The 21,416-nt window shown below is 36.8% G+C and overlaps 1 protein-coding gene across 2 annotated transcripts in view; it reads left to right on the top strand.

Annotated features, from left to right (window-relative positions):
* The first annotated feature begins 2,008 nt into the window (after positions 1-2,008).
* NAA16 (N(alpha)-acetyltransferase 16, NatA auxiliary subunit) overlaps positions 2,009-21,416 on the top strand; it is a 66,046-nt gene continuing 46,638 nt past the window's right edge. Inside the window, exons 1-7 of one of the 2 annotated variants that reach the window (XM_009275644.2) lie at positions 2,009-2,090; positions 4,327-4,431; positions 8,558-8,715; positions 9,834-9,968; positions 16,063-16,216; positions 17,781-17,900; positions 20,031-20,126. In XM_009275644.2, coding sequence (XP_009273919.1) covers positions 2,054-2,090; positions 4,327-4,431; positions 8,558-8,715; positions 9,834-9,968; positions 16,063-16,216; positions 17,781-17,900; positions 20,031-20,126 — 805 coding nt within the window. In that variant the 5' untranslated portion in view covers positions 2,009-2,053. Of the gene's footprint in view, positions 2,091-2,164; positions 2,349-4,326; positions 4,432-8,557; positions 8,716-9,833; positions 9,969-16,062; positions 16,217-17,780; positions 17,901-20,030; positions 20,127-21,416 lie in introns of those variants that run through there. The other variant, XM_009275645.2, reaches the window with a different exon arrangement.

Genomic DNA, 21,416 nt, shown 5'->3' with positions numbered 1-21,416 from the left:
TTGGCCTTTGGAAAATGTGATCTTGTTTGTCCTCCAAAAATCTCAAATTTGTCTATAATTATCTAAGTTCAGTTCTTATTCTAGGCCTGAGACTGAACTCTAGGATAAAAATATCAGAACAAGGATAATAGATATGATTTCCTCAAGTAGTTTATCTATTTTAAGTGCACACTTGACTCAAATAGCTTCTGTTCTATGGTTGAGCATTGCTGTATATTTGGAGTTTTTCACTCAACATTCTAAGAGTTGTAGAATTGTAGATGAATGTTCACTATTCTGTTACTTTTTTCAGCATACCTGAATAAATTTAGAAGGCATACTTAGAGCATTGTTGGTATTTTCTTATGATTCTTTAAAAATGATACTAAGCATCATATGTTGAGAAAGGAAAAAATAGATGAATGGGAGAATTTGACCTTCTCCTAGAGGGGACTCCAAGTTTTGCTGCAACCTGGGTTATTTCAGATAAAGATGTGGAAACTAGTTCTCAGTTTAAAATTCTCAAATCTTTTTTGTTGCTGTTGCTTAAATGTTAATTGCCATAGTATAACTATTTGTCTCTGATGGGAACTCCCTGGCCATCCTGCCAGAAGTCAGCCAGGCAGAGCAACCTGATCTAGTATCAAGGATAGCTCTCCTTTGTTTTGAGAGGTGATTTAGGTGACCTCCAAAGGTTCCTGCTGTCCTAAATTATTCTATGATTTAGTCTCCACTTAATCATGGTTAACTGCAAGTGTCTTGAGTTTCAGGCAACAAAAACTTAAAAACTGTCTGCAGTTAAGCCCTTTCCCACAGACTACAGGAGGACCCTTGTTTTGGCACCTTGGCCAATTACCCAAAAGTGAGCATAGGCCTGTTTATGTATTGCTTGTACCCTGGGAAGCAATGTGATGATGTATTATGACTGGAAAGGAGTTACTACACTCTGCATTAATTTAACATAGATCACTCCCACTCCATCAGTCTTTCGGGACAGAGGTAAAATCTGAGACAGATGAAGTACTCAAGCACATAACTGAAATGACATCGTTTCTCCTGAGAATAGCTGTCTAAATTACAGCAGGACAATACACCTTATTAACTGAAAATGGTGCCAAGTTAAGCCTGGTTTGTTTTTTTTTCTTCAAGTTAAGAAGCTTAAATGACCTTAAATAATTTTCATGCTTGCTGACACAAGCATGCCTTTAACTGGCTTAAGTAAACTTGTTTTAAAGTGATCAACTGTAGTGATCAGTAATCGATTTAAATTACTAAGACCTTACTGGCTTATTAACATCAGGTAATATCTTTCAAAAGAAGAAAAGGGACCCAGGTTCACGTTTGGTTTTGTTTCCTTGTGTTCCCACAGTTGAACTGCATTGTTTGCCAGTTTACCTAGTGATTAGGTAAATGGTACCCTAAATAAATCTAAAAGTAGCCCTTAGCTGTACTATTCCAGCTAGAAATTAGGGTTTTTTAATTCCCAGGTAAATTCTCCCTCCCTGGATATCTATATATAGACTTCTGAGGTTACAATAGGTCTATCCTATTTCATGGTTTCTCTCTTCCTCCCAAAAGTGTACACTGGCAACAAGGGAAGTCTTCTGTCTGAGATTTCTTACTCTGGGAGGTCACTAGGCCAGGGAAGTGGGATGTTGGAAGGAGTGTCTAGACTCTTGAAGACTAACTCTTCTCAAAAGTTCTGTTGAATCAAGATTTCTAACTTGGCTCTCTATTTTAAGAATTTCTGAATTGAAGTAAACATTCTGACTTGCCTTTCCTATTTCTGTTGAAAAGGAGTTACTGACTTTTTATAAAAAGGACACCATGAGGTAGAACATTGGCTACATGTAAATGAAGGCAGATACTGTTCTGAATGCTGAAAAAAAGGCAATGTAATATGAATAGTCATATTCAACTACAGCTTGTCAGTGATCTGATTACCATACCTTACTGAAAACTACTGCATTTGTAATAGTACTGTGTTTAAATGCATTTCAGTGATTGTATTCCACCTTTTTTTCAGAAATGTTACGAACAAAAACAGTACAAAAATGGACTCAAGTTCTGCAAGATGATCCTCTCTAACCCGAAATTTGCTGAACATGGAGGTAACTGCAGACTCAAAAGATTTTTTTTTTTCTCCTGTTGTGAGCTTAAATGTATAATCAGTCTATTCCATACTGTTGGGAAAGAAAGGAGCCTGTTGCTGAGTATGATTCTGTCCTTATGACTGAATAATTACTCTGGATTTTCAGTCTTTGTGCATTCAGACCAAGTTTCCACCCTAGCTCAGTCAAACACTCCTGTGCGGTGGGATGATGAAGATCAAAATACATGGTGGAAGCACACTGCAGTGAAGCTTCCAAGTAAGTTGCCTTTCTAGGTTTCTGGGTCAGAATGCCAGTGTGGGTTTTTCTTACATTCCTATTTAATAGCAAGCCCAGCCTTTTCTTGAATATTACATGAAGGTATTCTGCCAATGAATTAAAAGTCTTGCTTTTTTGTCAACTTCATACTCTTAAATTTCCCGTACTGCATACCAAATTGCTACTTATAAGGAGCAAAGTTAGGTGTAATCCTGTTGCTACTAAGACTTGAAGCTGAAGACAGAATCTGGAGATACTGTTCTGATAAATATTGCAGGAAATGGGACAGCAAAATGTTGCCTCTATTTACATCTGTCAGAAGTTAATCTTCAATAAGATACTCTAGTCTTACTGCATTACAGGGTTTCTGTTGCATGGTTCAGCCAATCTTCTGATACAGTGAATTTTTCTTGTTTGTCTGCTGCTGAGCAATGTAACACTGAGTGTGCATGTACTGTGTCAGTAAAATTGTTTTCCTATTTGACGTTGTCAAATCTCGGCAAAATGTTCAACTAATCCTTTTCATGCTTCCATCAGTGTCTGCTGTTTCTTCATTGTCTTCATTACTTCCCTAGAGATAAAAGTACAGTTTTCTTGTTGCATTAAGTCAGAGCTGGACAAGCCACTCTAGCTTTGAAGCATTTGTCTCTACTAGCACTTGTGTTTTTATAACACCTCAGTATACATCTCTGTCTTATCTGCTCTTGCTGCCTCTTAAACTTTTCCAGGACAGCTAGCTGCCTTGGCAGTCCGCATACTACTTGGGCTCTGAGCCACTAAGGCTTTGAAGCTTGGGAGCAAAGCCTGGAACGAACAGCTGAAGCAAAACTAAGCCAATGAAATGATCTGATGAGAAGCTGCACTGTTGTCACACTTAGCTTCAGAGACAAGGAATTTGAAAAATTTAGTGAGAAGGTGGCAAACAAATGGATTGCTGTGGCTGGACAGCTATCTCCCTGGTGTGGGAAGGTAGGAGTAGCTTGCTCTCCTTCCTGCAGTAGGGATATTCTTTTTCAAGCTTCCTGATGTTATTGGGAAGGTATCATTCTAGCTTTCTCTGTTCTTACAGTGTGGATGTAGGACAACTTCAAAACCAAAAACCTTGGCTTGTTGTGGGTCATCATTCACTTGAGGTGTACTTTTACAGAAAATGGTGTTAAACAGGTCTGTCAATGAAACTCCAAACTGCTGTTATGACTGACCTTGAGAGAATAAGCTGTTGCCACTAATACTGGGAAAAAGTTTGCAACTGGAGGATAACCAGAGTACCACGATGAAAATATGACTAATCTTCTGGCAAGGGCCAAAACTAAGTGGTCTCTTATTTAGCTAAAAAACTGAAATATGAATCGAACAGCTTTCAGGCATAGTGCATGCATTACATGCAGCTTGTTTCCCACAGTGTTACTTGAAGAATGGGGGAAAAGGGGCAGCAATAGTCATACCAATGTGTTATTTGGAATCTTCTGCCTCTCAGAATGTTAAGATGCTACTACTTTGAGAAGGTTTTTTACCCTCAAAATACTGTAGCAGGAAATATGCTCCTCTTAACTAATACTTCGTAAGCAACCTGCAATAGTGGAGCTGACTGTGACAGATCTGTTTCTTACGGTATGACACAACCTAATGAATTTTTCTCTTGTTCTGCCTACCTAGAACTTTAACACACATTGAGAAGCTCTCTAAAATTGCTTTAGCTTATTGTTAACTCCCTTAAAGCCAGTTAAATGTATTTTTTAATTAGTAAAGCTTGTCTGTGTTCATCACATCTGTATGATGCCCTGCAGTGATCTTTTTAAGACCAATTTTGAGAAAGGAAATGCTACCATATACAGTCTTCAGCTGTGCTAGGCTGCTATCCTGATCTAAATTTATCATTTAATGGGGAACTTCACTGTGTAACAACTTCAAAGGATATCTGTGCTGTGAAACTGGCATATGGGAAGTGAGAAACAGAAGTATATGATATTTCTTACAGAGACGCTTGCGATGAAAGGACTGACCTTGAACTGCTTAGGGAAGAAGGAAGAAGCATATGAATTTGTTCGTAAAGGACTTCGTAATGATGTAAAGAGTCATGTCTGTATCCTTTGTAATACAAAACCTGATCTTTTTGTTATGAGCTCTCACTTCTGTGTGTATGATTTTGTTGCTATATCAGTACATACTTTTGAAGTACCATAATGTGGTCTGTAGACAAAAAGTCTAAAATAAGGTGTGTACAGTGAATATTAATTGGTAGTCAAATACTTGAAATAAGGTTTTATTTTCCTTTCTACAATTTTTGCAGAATCTTTAAGAAAAATGCCTTCTACATTTGTCTCTTGGGGGGGGGAAAAGACCATCTATGATGTTTACTTTCTGCATAGAATAGGTATGGCTGGCCTTTTCTAAAGTTTTCTTCTCTCTTAAAGGTATAAGAAATCCAATCTAGCGGTATTCTGAAAACTCCTATTTTGCCACTAAATTTGAGATAATAGTTTAGGTCTACTGGCCTGATGACTACTACTCTGTTCTAAGCTTGTCTTCCAAAAGTTTATACCTGTGAAATACTTAACAGCTGCCCAAGAGCTTTGGGAGTAGCTGTCTTCTGTTTAAGCCACAGGTGGGAGACTACTTCAGATTTGCACAGAATGCCTTACTTGTTCTGTATGCATTTGAGTAGCTCGTTAAGGGGCAAATTTCCCATTAAATATTTAAGTTTTTAACATTAAAAAAACCCCTTCCTTTAGTATCATAGGAAACACTTTCTGATGGCCATCTCGTTAAGACAAAGGGATAGCTGTTTACAGCATTCGTATATTAAAAGTCCAGGGAGCTTGAGGGTTGGGAAAAACCTCTAAGTGTATGGAGGTTATCAGAGTTACTAGAGGTATGCCATAAAACAGTCAAAGCTAACTTGTATCTTCTTGATCTTAAAAGCAACTTTAATCTATGTGTAAGAAGTCTTGCACCTTAAATCAGGGAGCAAAAGAATCTGGACGAGTTAGTGGAGAGTTTTGGGGGATTCTGATTGCTAAACAAAATTCCAGAGTGAGATTTATCAGCCTCGCTCATTCTTGTCTGCAATTCATGCTGACTCTTAAAACTGTCTAGAAGACTTCCCTACAAATGCTGGAGGGATCTGTGCTTTTTCAGATCTAATTTGGGTGGTGGGGTACTCAAAGGGACCCTCCTCCTGGACAAGTTTAAAAAAAAATGGATTTTCTTGAGGTTTAGTGCATTTTTATCACTGTTTTACTGACTTGTTAAACTTACCTTGCCTTAAGAAGACTACAAAGATATTTTTGTTTTCTGAGTTCAGAGACAGTGTCAACTCACCTGAATCCTGTTAGGCACAAATGTGTTGGGTTTTTTTAAGCTGCATCTGTAGAACTAGCTCTGACAAAGCAAGAAGTTCCAACTTTTTCCATTCAAGTGTATTGTTACAGCTCTACAGAGAATCCCCTAGAATAATCTGTTTATGCAGGATTACTTCTCTAGTGAGCATAAGCTAGCTGATACTGAATTAATTCCAGACTAGGCATCAGGTTTGTCACAGTACTTTCAGTTGTCATCTCTTGGTAAATTCTAAAGAAATAGCAAACCTCTTTTACTATTAGCACACTTTAAGACCACCTGATGTGCTATCATTATGTCACTACCCAAATATCTGAATCTTTCCTGATGGTGGGGCTTAAGTACATGGGGAGAGTCAAGGCTAGGAGAATGTATATTCTAGCCCATGAGAAACTGAGATCTGTGGCTGAGCTTTTTAATAAAGGTTCCTTCTACAGCCTTTGCAAAGGCTTGTGACTAGCCATGAAGTTCTGATGAAAGCTTGAAGGCCTGTTGATCCTCAGTGCTACTTAAGCAGAGCTTGGGAGGTTCTCTAAAATAATGTTTACATTTCCCGTTGTATGTGAGCTTAATGCCTGTCATTTGGTTTAAAGGGAGAGGTGGGGGGTAGACACTAAAGTCACCTCGTTCCAGTAGGTGGTTTCGAGGAGATGCAATACATCTATGTGTTCTTATTTTCTTGTGGTAACAGTTGAAGGTGCTTTTGGTGTATTTTGTCATCTGTGCTTTTTAGACAGCACCTGGTAGAGGGTGTTTAAAATACAGCCGGTCATTTCAGTGTTCTGACTTGTTTAAGGAGGAGTAGAAGATTTTGATTCTTCTGCGATTCCCCATATTAAGGTTTGGGGGAAAATGGCCATTGTAAAATTGTTTAGAAATCCAGAAATTTTTTGGTCAAACTACAAATGGATTCTGACCCATTTTTGGGTATAACTTGAGTAATGATCTGGTCAGAGATCTACACTTATTTCAAGAAGTGTTTCAGGTAGTGGCATGTTATACGCGGGACACTGTAGGAGCATGTGCAAGACTGCCTAGAGCTGTCTATTATAATAAATTGGTGGCACTGTGCTTTACTGGCTTGCGTCAGCTGTTAAAATTTCTTATGCTTAGTTTTGACTACTGTACACACTTACTTCTGAATGGGTTTATGCTTTTCTTTACTTGATTGCTTGGTAAAGAATATGATTTATGAAAGATTAAGCCAGATTACCAATTGAATCCAGGAATGGTAATGATGCCTGATAAATTACTGAAAGCATTATCTTGGTCTAAGTACACTGTTAAAGTGCACATAAATTCTTTTGGACTGAATTGTCTTGCTATAGGTGAGAATCTAAAATACCAGTAGTTCTGAGGCAGGTATATGAAGATGCTACATTTAACTTTGATCCACGTCCTGAATACCTGAACTCAAATAGGCAAGGCAGGATTTATAGAACGAAGTAGCAGTATTAGGCCAACTGCTGTAATTGTATCCAAAATTGTTTCATCCCCCTTTCCTGTTCAGTCTTAAATCATGATGGCAGCAGTAGCAGCTCTCCTAGCAGTCTCGGAGGCATATGGAGTTTCTGTGTGCTTCAGCTGGCTGAAATTAATTTGGTGTTTCTGTAGAAATGCAAAACAGGGTCTCTTGCTTATGTATTAGAAGTTTCCTTCAGACTATTAATTCTCACAAGTCTTTTGGCTGGAGTTTTATATCTCTTACTCCTGATAATGATGAACCTGCTTTCTATCTTAATATGTAGAACTTACTTCAGGACCTGAGTCTTTCTTAGAAAGAGGGAACTTATAGTTCTGTTTCTTTGATTAATTTGACCAGGTTAACGCATTGAATTTTTTGTGCTTTATCAACTTTTTGAGATGTGAAGCTTAGAAATTATTAATCTTTGGAGGGAACAGTTGCTTCTGTTTCAATTCAATAACATAAGAAGTCTTAAATATTTTGGTTATTAGCACTATGAGTTATTTGTGCCGTCTTAACTGAAAGTGGGTGAAGGATGCATATACCTCTCCCCGAGATTTGCTGGGGTTTGGTGCTTCCAGGACACATAGGAGAGCTTCTTGAGAGAACTTTTGAGCCACTTCTAATTTGAAAATCACAGTAAGTTCAGATTTACTAGTGTGGAAGATGTTGCCTCAATGAGCTACTGGTAACCTGGAGTAGCAAAAAGTAGATCGTGTCAAGTAACCTTTCATTTAATATGACTTTTGGAGACTGATGTAAGCGCACACAGTGTAGTGTGTCATTATGACATATGTTGGTTTCATGCTTTGAATTCAGAATCTTTCCAGGATAAAAAAGGATGCTTGTGAGAAGTCTATTGAAATGACACACTACTGATGGAAATCTGAGATGCTGAGAATGTGACAGACTTTTGACACACAGAAATGCTAAGATTTCCTTTTGTCAATGAATAAAGCGTAGCTCTATGTTTATCCCTTACTGTAAAATCTGGAGACTAATTGAGGTTACAGATAGGCAGGTGAGGAAAAGTCAAACTTTTACACCAATTGTACTGTTAGACACTTCTAGGGGTAAGAATTCCTACTGTAATTACAGTAGTATGTTTTAAACAATACATCTGCAGGAATAACTCTTCTGGGTCTTGTGGAGTTTGGATCATTTAGTTTGTATAACAATGTTTTGGGGGGTTATGAATGTGACAAGACTTTTAAATGAGACTTATTGCTTATTTGGAAGCATTTAATATTTTAAAATGTGTCAGTAAAGTCTGGCTTCAGTAATCAAACTTAATTTATAAGGGTGCTGATCTTCAAGGAAGATGGCAAGTTGTTTGGTCTGTAACACAAATGCGCTGCAGTTACTTTGTGAAAATTGTGAATGTATCTTCCTTAACGTGCATTAGGTTGGCATGTCTATGGTCTCTTGCAACGTTCTGATAAGAAATACGATGAAGCCATCAAGTGTTACCGGAATGCACTTAAACTAGATAAAGATAATCTACAGATCTTGAGAGATCTCTCTCTGTTGCAGATTCAGATGAGGGATTTAGAAGGATATAGAGTAAGTATTCTCTTTGAATTCCCATTTATTGCTGTTAGCATTCTCTTGTTATTCTATTCCATTATTAAGTCTCTTGTTGGTAGTAATTCTGTTGCTACTTGTTTTTGCTGTTTCAAAAGTGTGTTAAACTCTTGTTTAGGAAAGCATGAAAACGTATTGCAGCCAAGCTCCATATGATGTTGAGAACAGAACTAAAAGTACAGTTATTCTGTACAATTTGACTTGTGGATCACCTTGTAAAACTAGTTCTCAACTTTTTCACTAAAATAATGAAAATAAAAAGGATAAGACTTAAAGCTTAGCAAGTAAGAGTACTTAACTGTGGTTTTGTGAAGTACTGCAAATGGTGTTTTGGGTCCATATACTGAAGGTGCTTTTTGTGAGAAATACGCTATCATGTTTCTTCTGAGTATATGCGAAACTTGCCCCATGATGACTGATTTCTTGAATCCCAGTACTGATTTTATCATAAATAAAACTTTTAACTCTGTTTTTAGACAAATTTTGTGGTTTCAAAATGGCTGCACTGATTTGGCTGTGAAAGGGAAAAGTCCAGTTCCTCTTTTATCCTCTGTTTCATGTGAAATAGAAGACTGGATTGTGGGCTTCAGCATTAGTTGGTCTCCTTCACTGAGGATGTTGAATTTGCTAATGCAAGCAAAGGGAATAACTGACTTAGGGGTATGATTTGACTCAGGAAGGGGTCTGAGAAGTACTGCAGCAGTATGAGGACCTTGTACCTGGGCATGAGGAGAGTGGGACTGCTCTTTCGGTGGCAGTGAGCTCATCTTTCTAATGGAAATCCCTTTCTGAGATTTTAAAGCTCTCTTTGGAAATAATTTAGGCCCTCAAGAAGTACTCTTGAAAATGACACCGTTTGTGTCCCAACAAATAGACTTCGTGCTTTGTACCATGACTCCTATATTTAGAATGTAGCCTCCAGATCTACGAGACTGAGACATCCTGCTTTTCTCCATGCTGTTAGAATTTCAAAAATTGCCTAGGGCTTTTAAAAGATCTTCTAAAATATTAGCCGTACTGGTGGTAAATCATGATAAAGGTGTAGTAACTCTTCTTTAACATCTCTTATTTTTTAAATTGTTTTTCTTTTACTGAAGGAGACAAGATACCAGCTACTTCAGCTGCGCCCTACACAACGGGCTTCGTGGATTGGATATGCCATTGCATACCACTTACTAAAAGATTACGATATGGCCTTAAAACTACTTGAAGAGTTTAGGAAAACCCAACAGGTAAGACTTCCTATTCTGGAAAGAGAACTCTTTCTGTATAAGAGACAGAATCTGAGGAGTTACTTCTTTGTAACTAGGAAGAACTAATTAGGAACCAGTTAGGAAAAAATTTGTTTTGTGGAGCTTTCTGCTTTGAGCAGAAAGATTTCCAGGAGCTTAGCAGCTGATGCAAATTATACAAGAATACTTTTTCCCTTTGCAGTAGGCTGTTAGGGTTAAGGATATAAGGGTAGACTGATGTGGAGCAACTGAGTAACTTAACGTTTGTGAGGCTTGTAGCTAAAGAAAACCTGTGATGATCCTGTCACTTTACAGTAGGTGAAACTTCAGAAAATAATGCTTAGTGTTGGATGTGCTTGTTTGCCCTTTCTCCTGCCATAGCCTGGAAGTTATTGCATCTCTACAAAGAATGTGAAAAACTTTTTCATTGCTTTGCATGCATCTGTATATTATGCACTTAAAATCAGTGCTTGGTGTCAAAGTAACATGAAAGCATAGCTGAAAATTCTTTGTTTGAGAAGATTTGGTGTTACTGAAACTTGTTGGAGTAAATCAAATGGTACAATGCTAAAAATCACTGAGTATAACCTTTTTAAGAGAGAGACCATTCCCTTGTTCTGTTATTGGTAACACAGAACTAAAGTCTGAATTAACAGAACAGAGTGGATGTGTTGATTATTCTGTAACATGGAAAGAAAAACTCTGTTTATAGATGCATTCAGCTTGGGAGGTGTGCTGGAAGTATCATTTGCAGATACTAAGATATTACCTGACCTATAGATTGTGGGGTTTTTTTTTTAAAAACAAAAATCTCGCATCCTTTGAGATGACTGCATTTGAGATCTTACGCAGCCAGAATGGGACTAACTGTGAGAAAGGAAATTAAAAATTGCTAGGAGGGACCAGTGTTTGTGTCTTGATCATGCATCGAAGGGATGTTGCAAGCCAGGTATACATAGCTTGATATTTCAAAAGAGCTGTAACTTCACTGTTGAATAAAACTGAAAACAGTAAGTTTAAATGAAAATTGGGTTTGACAGCCAAAAAGTCATGGTTCTCAAATGAGTCAGCAGAACCCAATCTGAGTTCAGTGTAGAAATGACTGTTCAAATTAGGATATATAACAGATGGAAAAACTGCAAATGTAGTGTAAGAAATTGAGGTTCTTTCAAGGACTAAGAGGGCTTAACAGTGGTATTGGCCCCTTGGAGAGAATGGAAGTGATGCTGTTAATGTTGTTGTCTTTTCTAAAAGGTTGTGTGTAAATATGCTTGTTTGAGGGCAGTCATGATGATAATGCTCTTCAATCTAGTGACTAAGCCAGATTTAAATACCATCTGCCATAGATGAACATATTAAATCAGTTGAGTCTGCTGTGCAAGTTATCACAATCTTAAATCTCACCCTAAAACAAAGAAATCCTGAGAAGATCTCAAGCTCTGATTCCATTTTTTTTAGTAAAACTGGAAATATTTGGGAAATTTCCATAAATAGGAAAATGGTTTGTGCTTGAACAATGAGCTATTTAACTGTTGATTAGCATGTCAGTCACAGGCAAATGGTAGAAAAGCTGGTTAAGCATTAAAGGATAGAAATATGCTACAAATGTTGGACAACATGAGTTTGTGGAAAATTAGTAGTGTCAAGCCTTTCCTCTTTTTTTGAGATTGGTAGAGACAGTTAAGTGATATATTGTGTTTTCTCCCCCAAAGCGCTAAAAATAAGGATGACCATATTAATTTAATTTCTCTTGCAAATAGAGAGAGTCTTGTGCTTTGCTGTGCTAGCTCCCTGAGGAGTGCAGGCCCATACAGAGCCCCAACCACTGGAAGAGAGAATCAATGAGTTGCGTCCAGAACAGTCAGGAGAGCCCAAGCAAACTCGCAGCTCAATTTTGCCACACTTTGGCTCTTCCACAATAGTCCCCAAATGTACTGTTTGTGCGGTCTCTGGATATTTAACAGTCCTGCACTTAAAATAGTTGACTTCAGGATACTCCATTGATCTTGGAGGAGGTATGCTTCTTGCTTACTTTACTTTACAAATCTCCCCTCTTGCCCTGTATACTTCGTATGCACTCCAGCTCAGTAGATGAACTTTTGTGACTGACTTGATAGAATATTGCATGTGACTGTGATAAAAGCATGATGTTGTTCAAGGTTTAAAAGGAGGGTTGAAAGACTTGAAGGACTTCCAAATCACTAGTGAATGGGAATCTTCAACAAACTGATGTTTTTGAGGAGTTTTATGGCAATCTGTATTAGGCCTGATACTGTTTACCATTATTGTTAAAGAATGAAGAAGTAAATGTAACATGTTATGTAAAATGCTGCTGTTGTAATAATTGGTGAATAATGGTGGTGTAGGGTGATCATATTCATTTACTTGGATTACTCAGGTAGCTCTGTCCATTCAGATGTGAATTTACACAGCCAAAACCAAGCAGTAAAACTAAGGAAAAGATCAAGGAACTGTCATTTTAGTGATTGTAGGTGAGTATCTGAAGATGCAGTATTACAAAATAATGGAGCTAATCTAGCTACAAGCTGTTGCCAAAACCAGCAGTCTGATTTTCCTCTGTGCCCCCACTGCTTCCTTGTGCAGCACTGGTTGACTCGTGGAGGGCTGGTTCAGGAAGCCAAAGTGACAGAAAAATAATCACTTTTCTGAAGGATTGATTGGCTGAACTGAACTGTGAGGTGAGAGGCGAGAGAGGAAGGGGAATAATAGAGGGAAGTGAACTGCCTTTGTTGATCCAGGCTGCAGTTAGATTGACTTAGCTTATTGTAAAATGGTCCCTCAGGGCAGACTTATGGGTGAAAAGCAAAAAACAGCCTTATTTCTGAGAAGAAGCAGGGATTTTTCTCTATAGAGCACTGATTACTGAGAGATCAAGACTTACTGATGACCCTGTTTATAAAAAGTTAGAAAATGAAAAGAACAACATGGAAAGATAAGAGGACTAGAGAAAATGCTGTGTAGTGAAGGGCAGAGATTCTTTGTTTACTGTAAGCAGAAAAAACCTAGGTGACTCTAGTACAGTTTAGATACTGGTTTTGGGAAGAATGACAGCTAGGAAGATTGCTTAGTGTGGAAAAACAAAGGAACAAGTAGTGGCAGGAAGTTGAGCAACAAATTCAAATGATAAATCACTTTTTATCACTGACAGTTTTATTCTAATGGCTTAAGTTATCATTGGAAATGGTGAATTTTCTGTCTCTTAGTGTATCCAGATCAACATTGCCTGTCATCTGAAAGCTGTACATTAACCAGATGCACAATATTTCAGTCAAAAACAGGTTATGAGGTTGAATGCAGACATCGCTGCAGGAAATGTAACAGCCTGTGCTGTCCAAGTTAAAACATGATTTAAGAGTCACTTCAGAATTTAAATTTTGGGAACCAAGGTGTAAAACAACTATGCAATTTGTTTTACTGTTGTATGTCCCATTTTTCCTTTCTTCTTTTCCAGAACAAAATTTTTATTCTTAATTTTTATTTTATTCCTAATTTCTGCATCAGGCCCACAATTACAGATATGGACAGAAAACCTCTGGAGTTTTGGGGGTCTGCTCTTAGGTATGTTTTGGCTGCATCTTGTCACATTCTTTCAGTGACAGTTATGTTAGGGCATCTATGGTTGTAAAGTTGATTCTTTTTTTTGGTCTAGGAGAGGAAGAAATTTATTCTGAAACAGCAGAATTGAGTTCAAGAGAAAGCTGGACATCTCATACAAGAATCATAACTCTTCAGGGGGGAGGGAGGAGTAAAGATGTATTGTGCAGCAATAACAATGGTGTGGAAAAAACTTTTTATAGAATATCTTATTCTTTATAAGAAAATCTGATTATTCAGATTAACTACGGGGGTTATAAGCTGCTTGCCTTCTGATGAACAGCATGTTTAAATCATTAACCTGATGAGATTTCAAAATCTCTTTTAAAATGAGCTTCTTAAAACTACTTTTTAAAATGGCTTTTTAAACGGAGCAACAGCAAGCGCGGTATCTTTCTGGTGGATTTGCCCTGTGTGTAAGAGGGAGTTAATTTGATTTTTTGACACTTCATAATTTCTTTTGTTAGTCCTGCCAAGCCAGAAGAGCTACAAGATGGTTAATTGATTTTGTCTCTTATATATTTGGTTTGCCTTTTATATATTAAAGGTTTTTGGGGTAATCTATGTTTTGAAGGCCTAAAACCAATTCATGTGCCAAAAAGCTGTGCTACTTGTGGAATTTAGATGTGTATTGTATTGGAGGGGAGGATATTTTTATGGGGGAAGTGAAAGAGAAAGAACTAAATTGGTGCTCTGCAGTTTCAGTTATGTGATATTGCAGTAAGGATAAGCATGAAGACATGCTTAAACGCTTAACCCCTGTTGCATGTGTCAATTTTGTTAAGCAGTTAAAAATGCTTTTCAGATAACAATATTTTTATTAGTGACTTCTAATGTTTAATATGCCTAAAAATTGAGCAAAGGTGGAAACAGAAATAGAGCTGCAGATAGAGGAAATATACTTTAAGAAATGGGTAGAATTCCATGCTACCTGCTGACTCTAGTATGTGCAAGGTCTAGTCTTGTTTCGTTAGCCATCACTTGCTATAATATATTAGCAGTTCCTAAAAATACTTGAATGCTGTTATTTTCAGCCCCAAAACTGATGTTCATTGTCACATACACACTTCTTTCCAATATTTTTAGTTATGCTGTCTTTCAGAACATTTCTATCTGAAAGGAAATCTTCCTTTTAAAAATTCAGAGTACTATAAAAGCTGCCTCTAAAAAATTCAAAGAGCATGTAAACAGAAATGTTAAATCTTGTAAAATTGATCTGCCCTTAAGGAAGGGCTGGAAGTAGTGGTTAAGGACAAGATTCTTTTAATATGAATGCTAATTTTAACCAGCTTAATGTTTTGGGGTGGTGTTTGTTGTTTATTAAATTACTTTGTTCTTTAAAGAAGACAGAGGAAAAGCTTTACTCAGGGAACAGAAAAGTAACAGTAAACTGTTTGGTGACCAGTGCGACTTCGAAGTGTTGCTTGCTCAGGAAGAAATGTAGTGTCATGGGGAAGAAAATCATTAACACTTACCAAGCTCAGCTGCTTCTTATCTATTTTTATTTAAAAAAATCATGTTGGACTATAACTGTCTCTCCTACAATTGCTGTTGAGGCAGTATATTTCACATAATAAACTGTTGTATAGATCTGCTGGGCGTTGTCTGCGGACTTCTGCATTTGGTCTCTGAAATTCTTACAATCTACTCGTAATTGAAGTAGCTTCTGTGTATATTATTGAAGAGCATTTAGTATGAAATAATTATAACTCTGGCAAGACTTTTCATTGCCTAAATACACTTCAGGGAGTTATCTTTATAGAGGAATACTTTTGAATGTCATCCTGTTTCAGTGGCTGATGTATCACTGGAAGGTGAATGACCCACTAGTTTTACTATAGCCTGTAAACTAAGTCCTAGGTATGCAACTGGCAGCAGACCTCAAAATAATTATCTGTTGCTTGAAAACACTCTTTGCATGCTTGTGCACTGTACTTTCTGGGGGATTGAAGTGTAGTACAGAGAACACTTGGTTAGAGGAAAATAGTGTAAGTTACCTGTCTGAAAAAATCTAGTTGTCAAGCTATGGCCAGTATTTGGGTGGTTTATTGCTCTTGGAAATAGTCTGATCCAGAATTTTTGGTATGCTGAAAATCAGTGTTGTGATATCCCAGCAATCTGCTGCAAAACTTTGGGCAAAATTGTTGTGGAGTACGAGTCCTTCAGGAGAAGATTACCAAGATGTTAGCAAATTTTATTGAATTGTATGAGAGAAGGCAAGGATTCTGTTTTTAATTAGCTCGCCACAGTGATAGTGACAAGAGAAATACAGGAATTCTTTTTAAACTGTTCTCTAACAAAGGATATCCTGAATTAATTGAATTTGATTGTGAATAATGGGAGTTTTACGTTTTGAATGTTTGGATGGGTATATAAATAGACCTGATATATTCTGTAGCCTGAATCTTGTGTTCTGTAATATTGCATACAGTTGAGGTACAGGTAAATGTTAACTAACCTATTGCTTTCTTCCCCCCAGATTCCTCCTAATAAAATAGATTATGAATATAGTGAACTGATTTTATATCAAAATCAAGTGATGAGAGAGGCAGATCTATTTCAGGAGTCTTTAGAACATATAGAGACATATGAAAAGCAAATATGTGATAAATTAATAGTAGAAGAAATCAAAGGTAAGTAATTCTTCTTCCCTCAGCCAATTTTGTTCTAAACTTTTGCTACTGGCTTTCAGATATGATAAAGCAGTAAAAGAAAAAACATGTGAAATCTTGCATTTATTTAAAACAATTACTACAGAGGAAACCGGTAAAACGAGACTTACGATTTTGTGCTCAAGTAACTTGGCCTACCAAAGTGGATAGTGGATGCAGATAGCTTAACTTGGGTTGACACAGGAACAGAGGAGACCTCAGAGATTATTATATTGGTGCATACTAGAGTAGCTTTCTGTAAATCAGCTAGTATAAATCCAGTTTTAATCTCACATTTGTAGTACAAACGCTGATTTTTTTCTGACTGAAGTATCAAATTCTTGTTTCCTTCTTAAGCTTTCTAGTGCACTTACTTGTATTGCCCTACTTAAGTGAATACTGAAGTTGAATTTTTTGATTAAAAATAATCCACAGTTGTTTTGTGGATTTGAAATACTAATACTGAGTTCTGAATATGTGCAATTATATAGTGTAATAATACATATTCTTCAGCTGCTCCTTGCTTGCACAATTGTGGTGGGTTGACCCTGGCCAGCAGGTAAGCCCCACACAGCTGCTTGCTCACTTCCCTGAGTCTCCCTTGTCAGGACAGGGGAAAGAATAGGAAGAACAAAAGCAAGAAAACTCATCTGTTGAGATAAAGATAGATTAAGTGAAGGAAAGAAGAAGGAAAAAGGAGGGGGGGGGGGGGAACCAAAACAAACCAACAAAAACAACCCAGATCTCCAAGTGATGCAAAGGCAATCACTCGCCACCTCCCACAAGCAGACTGATGCTCACTAGTCTCCAGGCAATGGCCACCTGCCCAGACATGCCTTCCCCTCAATTTTTATTACTAAGTGTGACACTATATAGCATGAAATATCCATGTGGCCAATTTGGGTCAGCTGTCCAGGTTGTGTCTGCTCCCAACTTACTGTCCACCCTGGCCTGTTTGCTGGGTGGCAGGGTGGGGATAAAAAGAGAAAGCCTTGATGCTCTACAAGTACCACTTAGCAGTTGCAAAAACATTGGTGTGTTATCAAAAGTTTAGTCACAAATCCCAAAACACAGCACTGTATGGGCTGCTGTGAAGAAAACAAATTCCATGCAAGCCATACCCGGTAGAACAATTTACTCAGTAGCAAACCAGTGTGATTTAACTGGTTAAAAACTGGTTAGTTGGTGTGAAAAATACAGGTGTAGTTAAGTAAACAGCCTGATAAGAAGTGAAATAGTCATGTGTTGGAGTCCTGGAAGGAAGAGTTACTTGTTTCTTTGATAATCCCAATAGCTATTTTAAATACTTGGATACGGACAGTCGAATAATCTTTGTTTTCACAGGTACTGAATGCTCCAAACTGTGTTGAGCTATATGTGTGGTAGCTTCAGGTAGCACTTGTAATACACAGTAAATGCCTCTGGAAAAATAAAGCCTCTTTTTAAGTATCTACATATGATTAAGCCCAATTTTATGTATCTAGTTTTGTAAACTTCACTCCCAAGTCATCAGTGTTCTCTCATGTAATTACTGCGTTGTTTTTAGGTGAGATGTTACTGAAGTTGGGAAGACTGAAAGAAGCTGGTGAAGTATACAGAGAGTTAATTGAGCGCAATGCGGAAAACTGGTATTATTATGAAGGCTTGGAAAAGGCCCTGCAACCTAGTAAGTTAAGATACACAGATACATTGAAAATATGTTATGATACAGGATATACTTAAAATTCCTGTTTGATGTGTTATGTTTTAGATTAAAAAGCTTTACTTGGCAGAAAATTATGTACTTTCTAATCTTGAATATGATGTAGTTGTGTTTATCCATTTTAAAAATGTTCACTGAAAAACTTGATGCATGAAAATACCAACAGGAAGTCTTTTGCTTGGAGCTAAAGGTGGCATTTGCTAATGTGCTTACACGAAGAACATTTCCTTGCCACACATGAACTTGGAAACCAAATTGCAATTCATTCCTGTCTAGTAGTTGATTGTCAGACTACTATCATACACCGCAATGTAAAATTGTCATTCTGAATCTTGTTTAGGTGGTACCTCTTTCTATGGGCTTGTAGAGAAATACTCAAATATATATTTCAGATGGCCTTTTAAAGTTAGGCCATCTGAAAAAAAATATCTTTTTTTTAAGGTGACTGTTCTTTGGATGAAAAGGTGATAAATGTGAATAAATCTGTTGTTCAAATGCAAGTTCACATGACTGTTCTGTCTTTCCAGGAAAATAGCTAGTTGTTTGGGATATTTTTAATTACAATATTGCATCAATTTATACTGTAAGTGTTTTGCAGTTGTAACTGTCCCAAGTGTTTCCCTTTACACAGGAATGGTTTCCTTGTATTTCACTGTTCATTAATTAGTGGAAGATTTGAGTTATTCTGATGACATCATAAATCATAAGCCCACAAGGCTATTATTTGTAGAGATTATAGCTGCATTATATTTCTCAACCAGCTTTCTTCTAGAAAGTTTTACAGTTGGGTTTCATAAGGTCTGGGAATATGGCTTGTGATTGGGAAATGAAAATGATTGCATTTGTTAAATTTATGCAGAGTAGTGTTGCCCTTTGGTTTTCCTAGTATATCCATAGAGTTGAAGGTCATGATAATTGTCTCAAAATAAATTACCCAAGAACTTGATTATTCTGTTTGATATAATAAATGTTGATGAAAATGTGTAGTTCTTAACAAAGAACCAATCCAGTTGTTTATTTGACAAATTAAAATCCTATGTAGATTAAAACTGTACTAATTTATAAAACTAATAATGCTACTTTATTTTTTAGGTGGTCTTAGGACTATTTCCTCCCCCATGGTAAGTTCTGGAGCTCCAACTTGTGACTTCAATTAGGGCTTTTATATGCTTTAGTTCCAATCCAAACATTATTTTAGCATAACTTTTAGAACTCTACATCTCTTGGAGCCACTGGGTAACATATTTCCCCCCCCTCCCCAACATCTGAGCTCAGTGACAAGATAAATTTTTTTCTTCTGAAAGGAAAACGGATATATTTATTAAATATGTTGTGTCATAGTCTTGATCTGTACCTTCAGTTTTATTTAAATTGCTTGATGAATTCCATAATATTTAAGCAAAATTGATCTTGATTATGTGAAAATGGCATTTCAAAGCAAGAGATTAGTTTTATTAAAGTTCTAACCACATTGGAGCTCCAAAGCATATTATGGGGGAAAGGGGAGGAGTGGGAAGAAAATCTTTAAGTAGCTTCATTTTTGTTAAACATTAATGTATAAAGAGTTCTGGTGCTCAGTACTTACACTGGCAGTATTGTGCCCTGTTTTTGCTGCCACCAGAGGACCTATAATAAGGCATGCTTGTATAGTATGCTATTTGTATACCTGTGATTTAGAAATGCAATATATTTCTCTGAACGCTTTAAGTATGTCTGAAATGGATGCATAGTGAAAAAACAGTTAATTGAAGCTATGAATGTCAAACTACTGTATGAATGGGTCTGCACAGCATGTAACTGAAAGAAACCAAACTTTAGTACTAATGATTGAATATACAAGGAAATTGTCCTGTTTGAAGTTTGTCCTTAGTGATTAATGCTGGTAGTTGTGTAATGTACATACAGCGTGTTTTCAATACACAGTTTTACACAGTAATGTTTATGATTAACTGGAAAAAATAGCTTGAAATACTTAAATTGTTCCAAATCCAAACAGTGTAAGAAGTCTAGCTAAATTAATTCTCAACACTTAAAAACATTTAGAAGAATAGATTTTTCTCTGTTACTTATATCTATTATATTTACTGATAATAGGCACTTTAGAAGAGAGGCTTCAGATTTATGAAGAAGTTAGTAAAAGACATCCCAGAGCAGTTTCACCTAGAAGATTACCTTTAAACTTTGTTTCAGGTAACAAGTTGCATATCTGTTCTGTAATAGTTTTTTACTGTGTTTTTCCTTAAGTTTTCATCAGGCTGTTGAATGTGCATTTAATACCTGTTTGTGCATTTAATACCTATTAGTACATGTACACAGATCAGATGTATGCATTTCTCTTGGAATAGACAAAATTTTGTTATGTTTTAGGAGTTGATAGAAAAAGTTCATGTGCTCTAATACGGTGATATGAACTATGTAATGTTTGTATTGATAAAACTGCAGTACAGAATGGTATATAGATTGTAGGCATTGTACATTATTTTTCTGCATCATGCGAGTTAAGAATCATAAGTTAAAAGGTAGGGGGTATAGTACACTTGAATTAAAGGTATAGGGGTGTATGTATATACACATCCCCTCCTATATCTTTAATATACACACATATATAAGCAAACTTATAATTTATAAACACTGAAACCAGGTGTAAATGATGTATATAACAATCACAATAGCATAGGACTGAACTTCGTAACAATTTTTGTACTGTACAGTTTTTTCTACTGTACAGAAAACACCAACTCTTTTTTATGACTCTGAATATCATACTGGGTGTACAACACTGTTGCAGAACCATTAGAACTTAAATCTACAACATAAACTAACTTTGTGCTGATAATTCAATAAGAATAGGAACAAAAAGCAGGTCTGCAGTGTTATGTAGCATGAAATGTTTTATTTTTAATTTTATAGCCAAGTTCTTTCAGTGATTCTGTTCTTCCAGAAGTTGTTTTGAAATGCAGTGTGCAGATATCCTCAGTTCTGGAGGGAATATGTATATACTTTTTTAAAACAGAAAGCTATGATGTTCCAAAATAGAAGGAAGGAGGCTAAATGAAATGGTAAATCCCATAAAAATACACACTTGGTATGTAGCTGTCTAACTGCTGTAACTCCAGTAGAAAACCTTTGGGAAGAAATATAAAGTACATAAATACCAAATGTCATCAAATTTAAGTTCAGCTGCAAATTGCCAATGTATTTGCTCATGCTTTTAATTGTGAGGTTAGTTTATAGTTTAGCTCAGTTACTGAGCACTGCACTTGTACCTTTATAGAATCATAGAATCATTGAGGTTGGAAAAGACCTCTAAGATCATCGAGTCCAACCATCAACCCAACACCACCACCACCCACTAAACCATGTCCCTAAGTGCCTCATCTACTCGTCTTTTAAATACCTCCAGGGATGGGGACTCAACCACTTCCCTGGGCAGCCTGTTCCAATGTTTAACCACTCTTTCAGTCAAGGAATTTTTTCTCA

Source organism: Aptenodytes forsteri, unplaced genomic scaffold, assembly GCF_000699145.1.
Source record: "Aptenodytes forsteri isolate BGI_AS27 unplaced genomic scaffold, ASM69914v1 Scaffold172, whole genome shotgun sequence".
NCBI lineage: Eukaryota > Metazoa > Chordata > Aves > Sphenisciformes > Spheniscidae > Aptenodytes > Aptenodytes forsteri.
The sequence above is the reverse complement of the archived record's forward strand: the minus strand, read 5'-3'. Positions and strand labels throughout refer to the sequence as shown.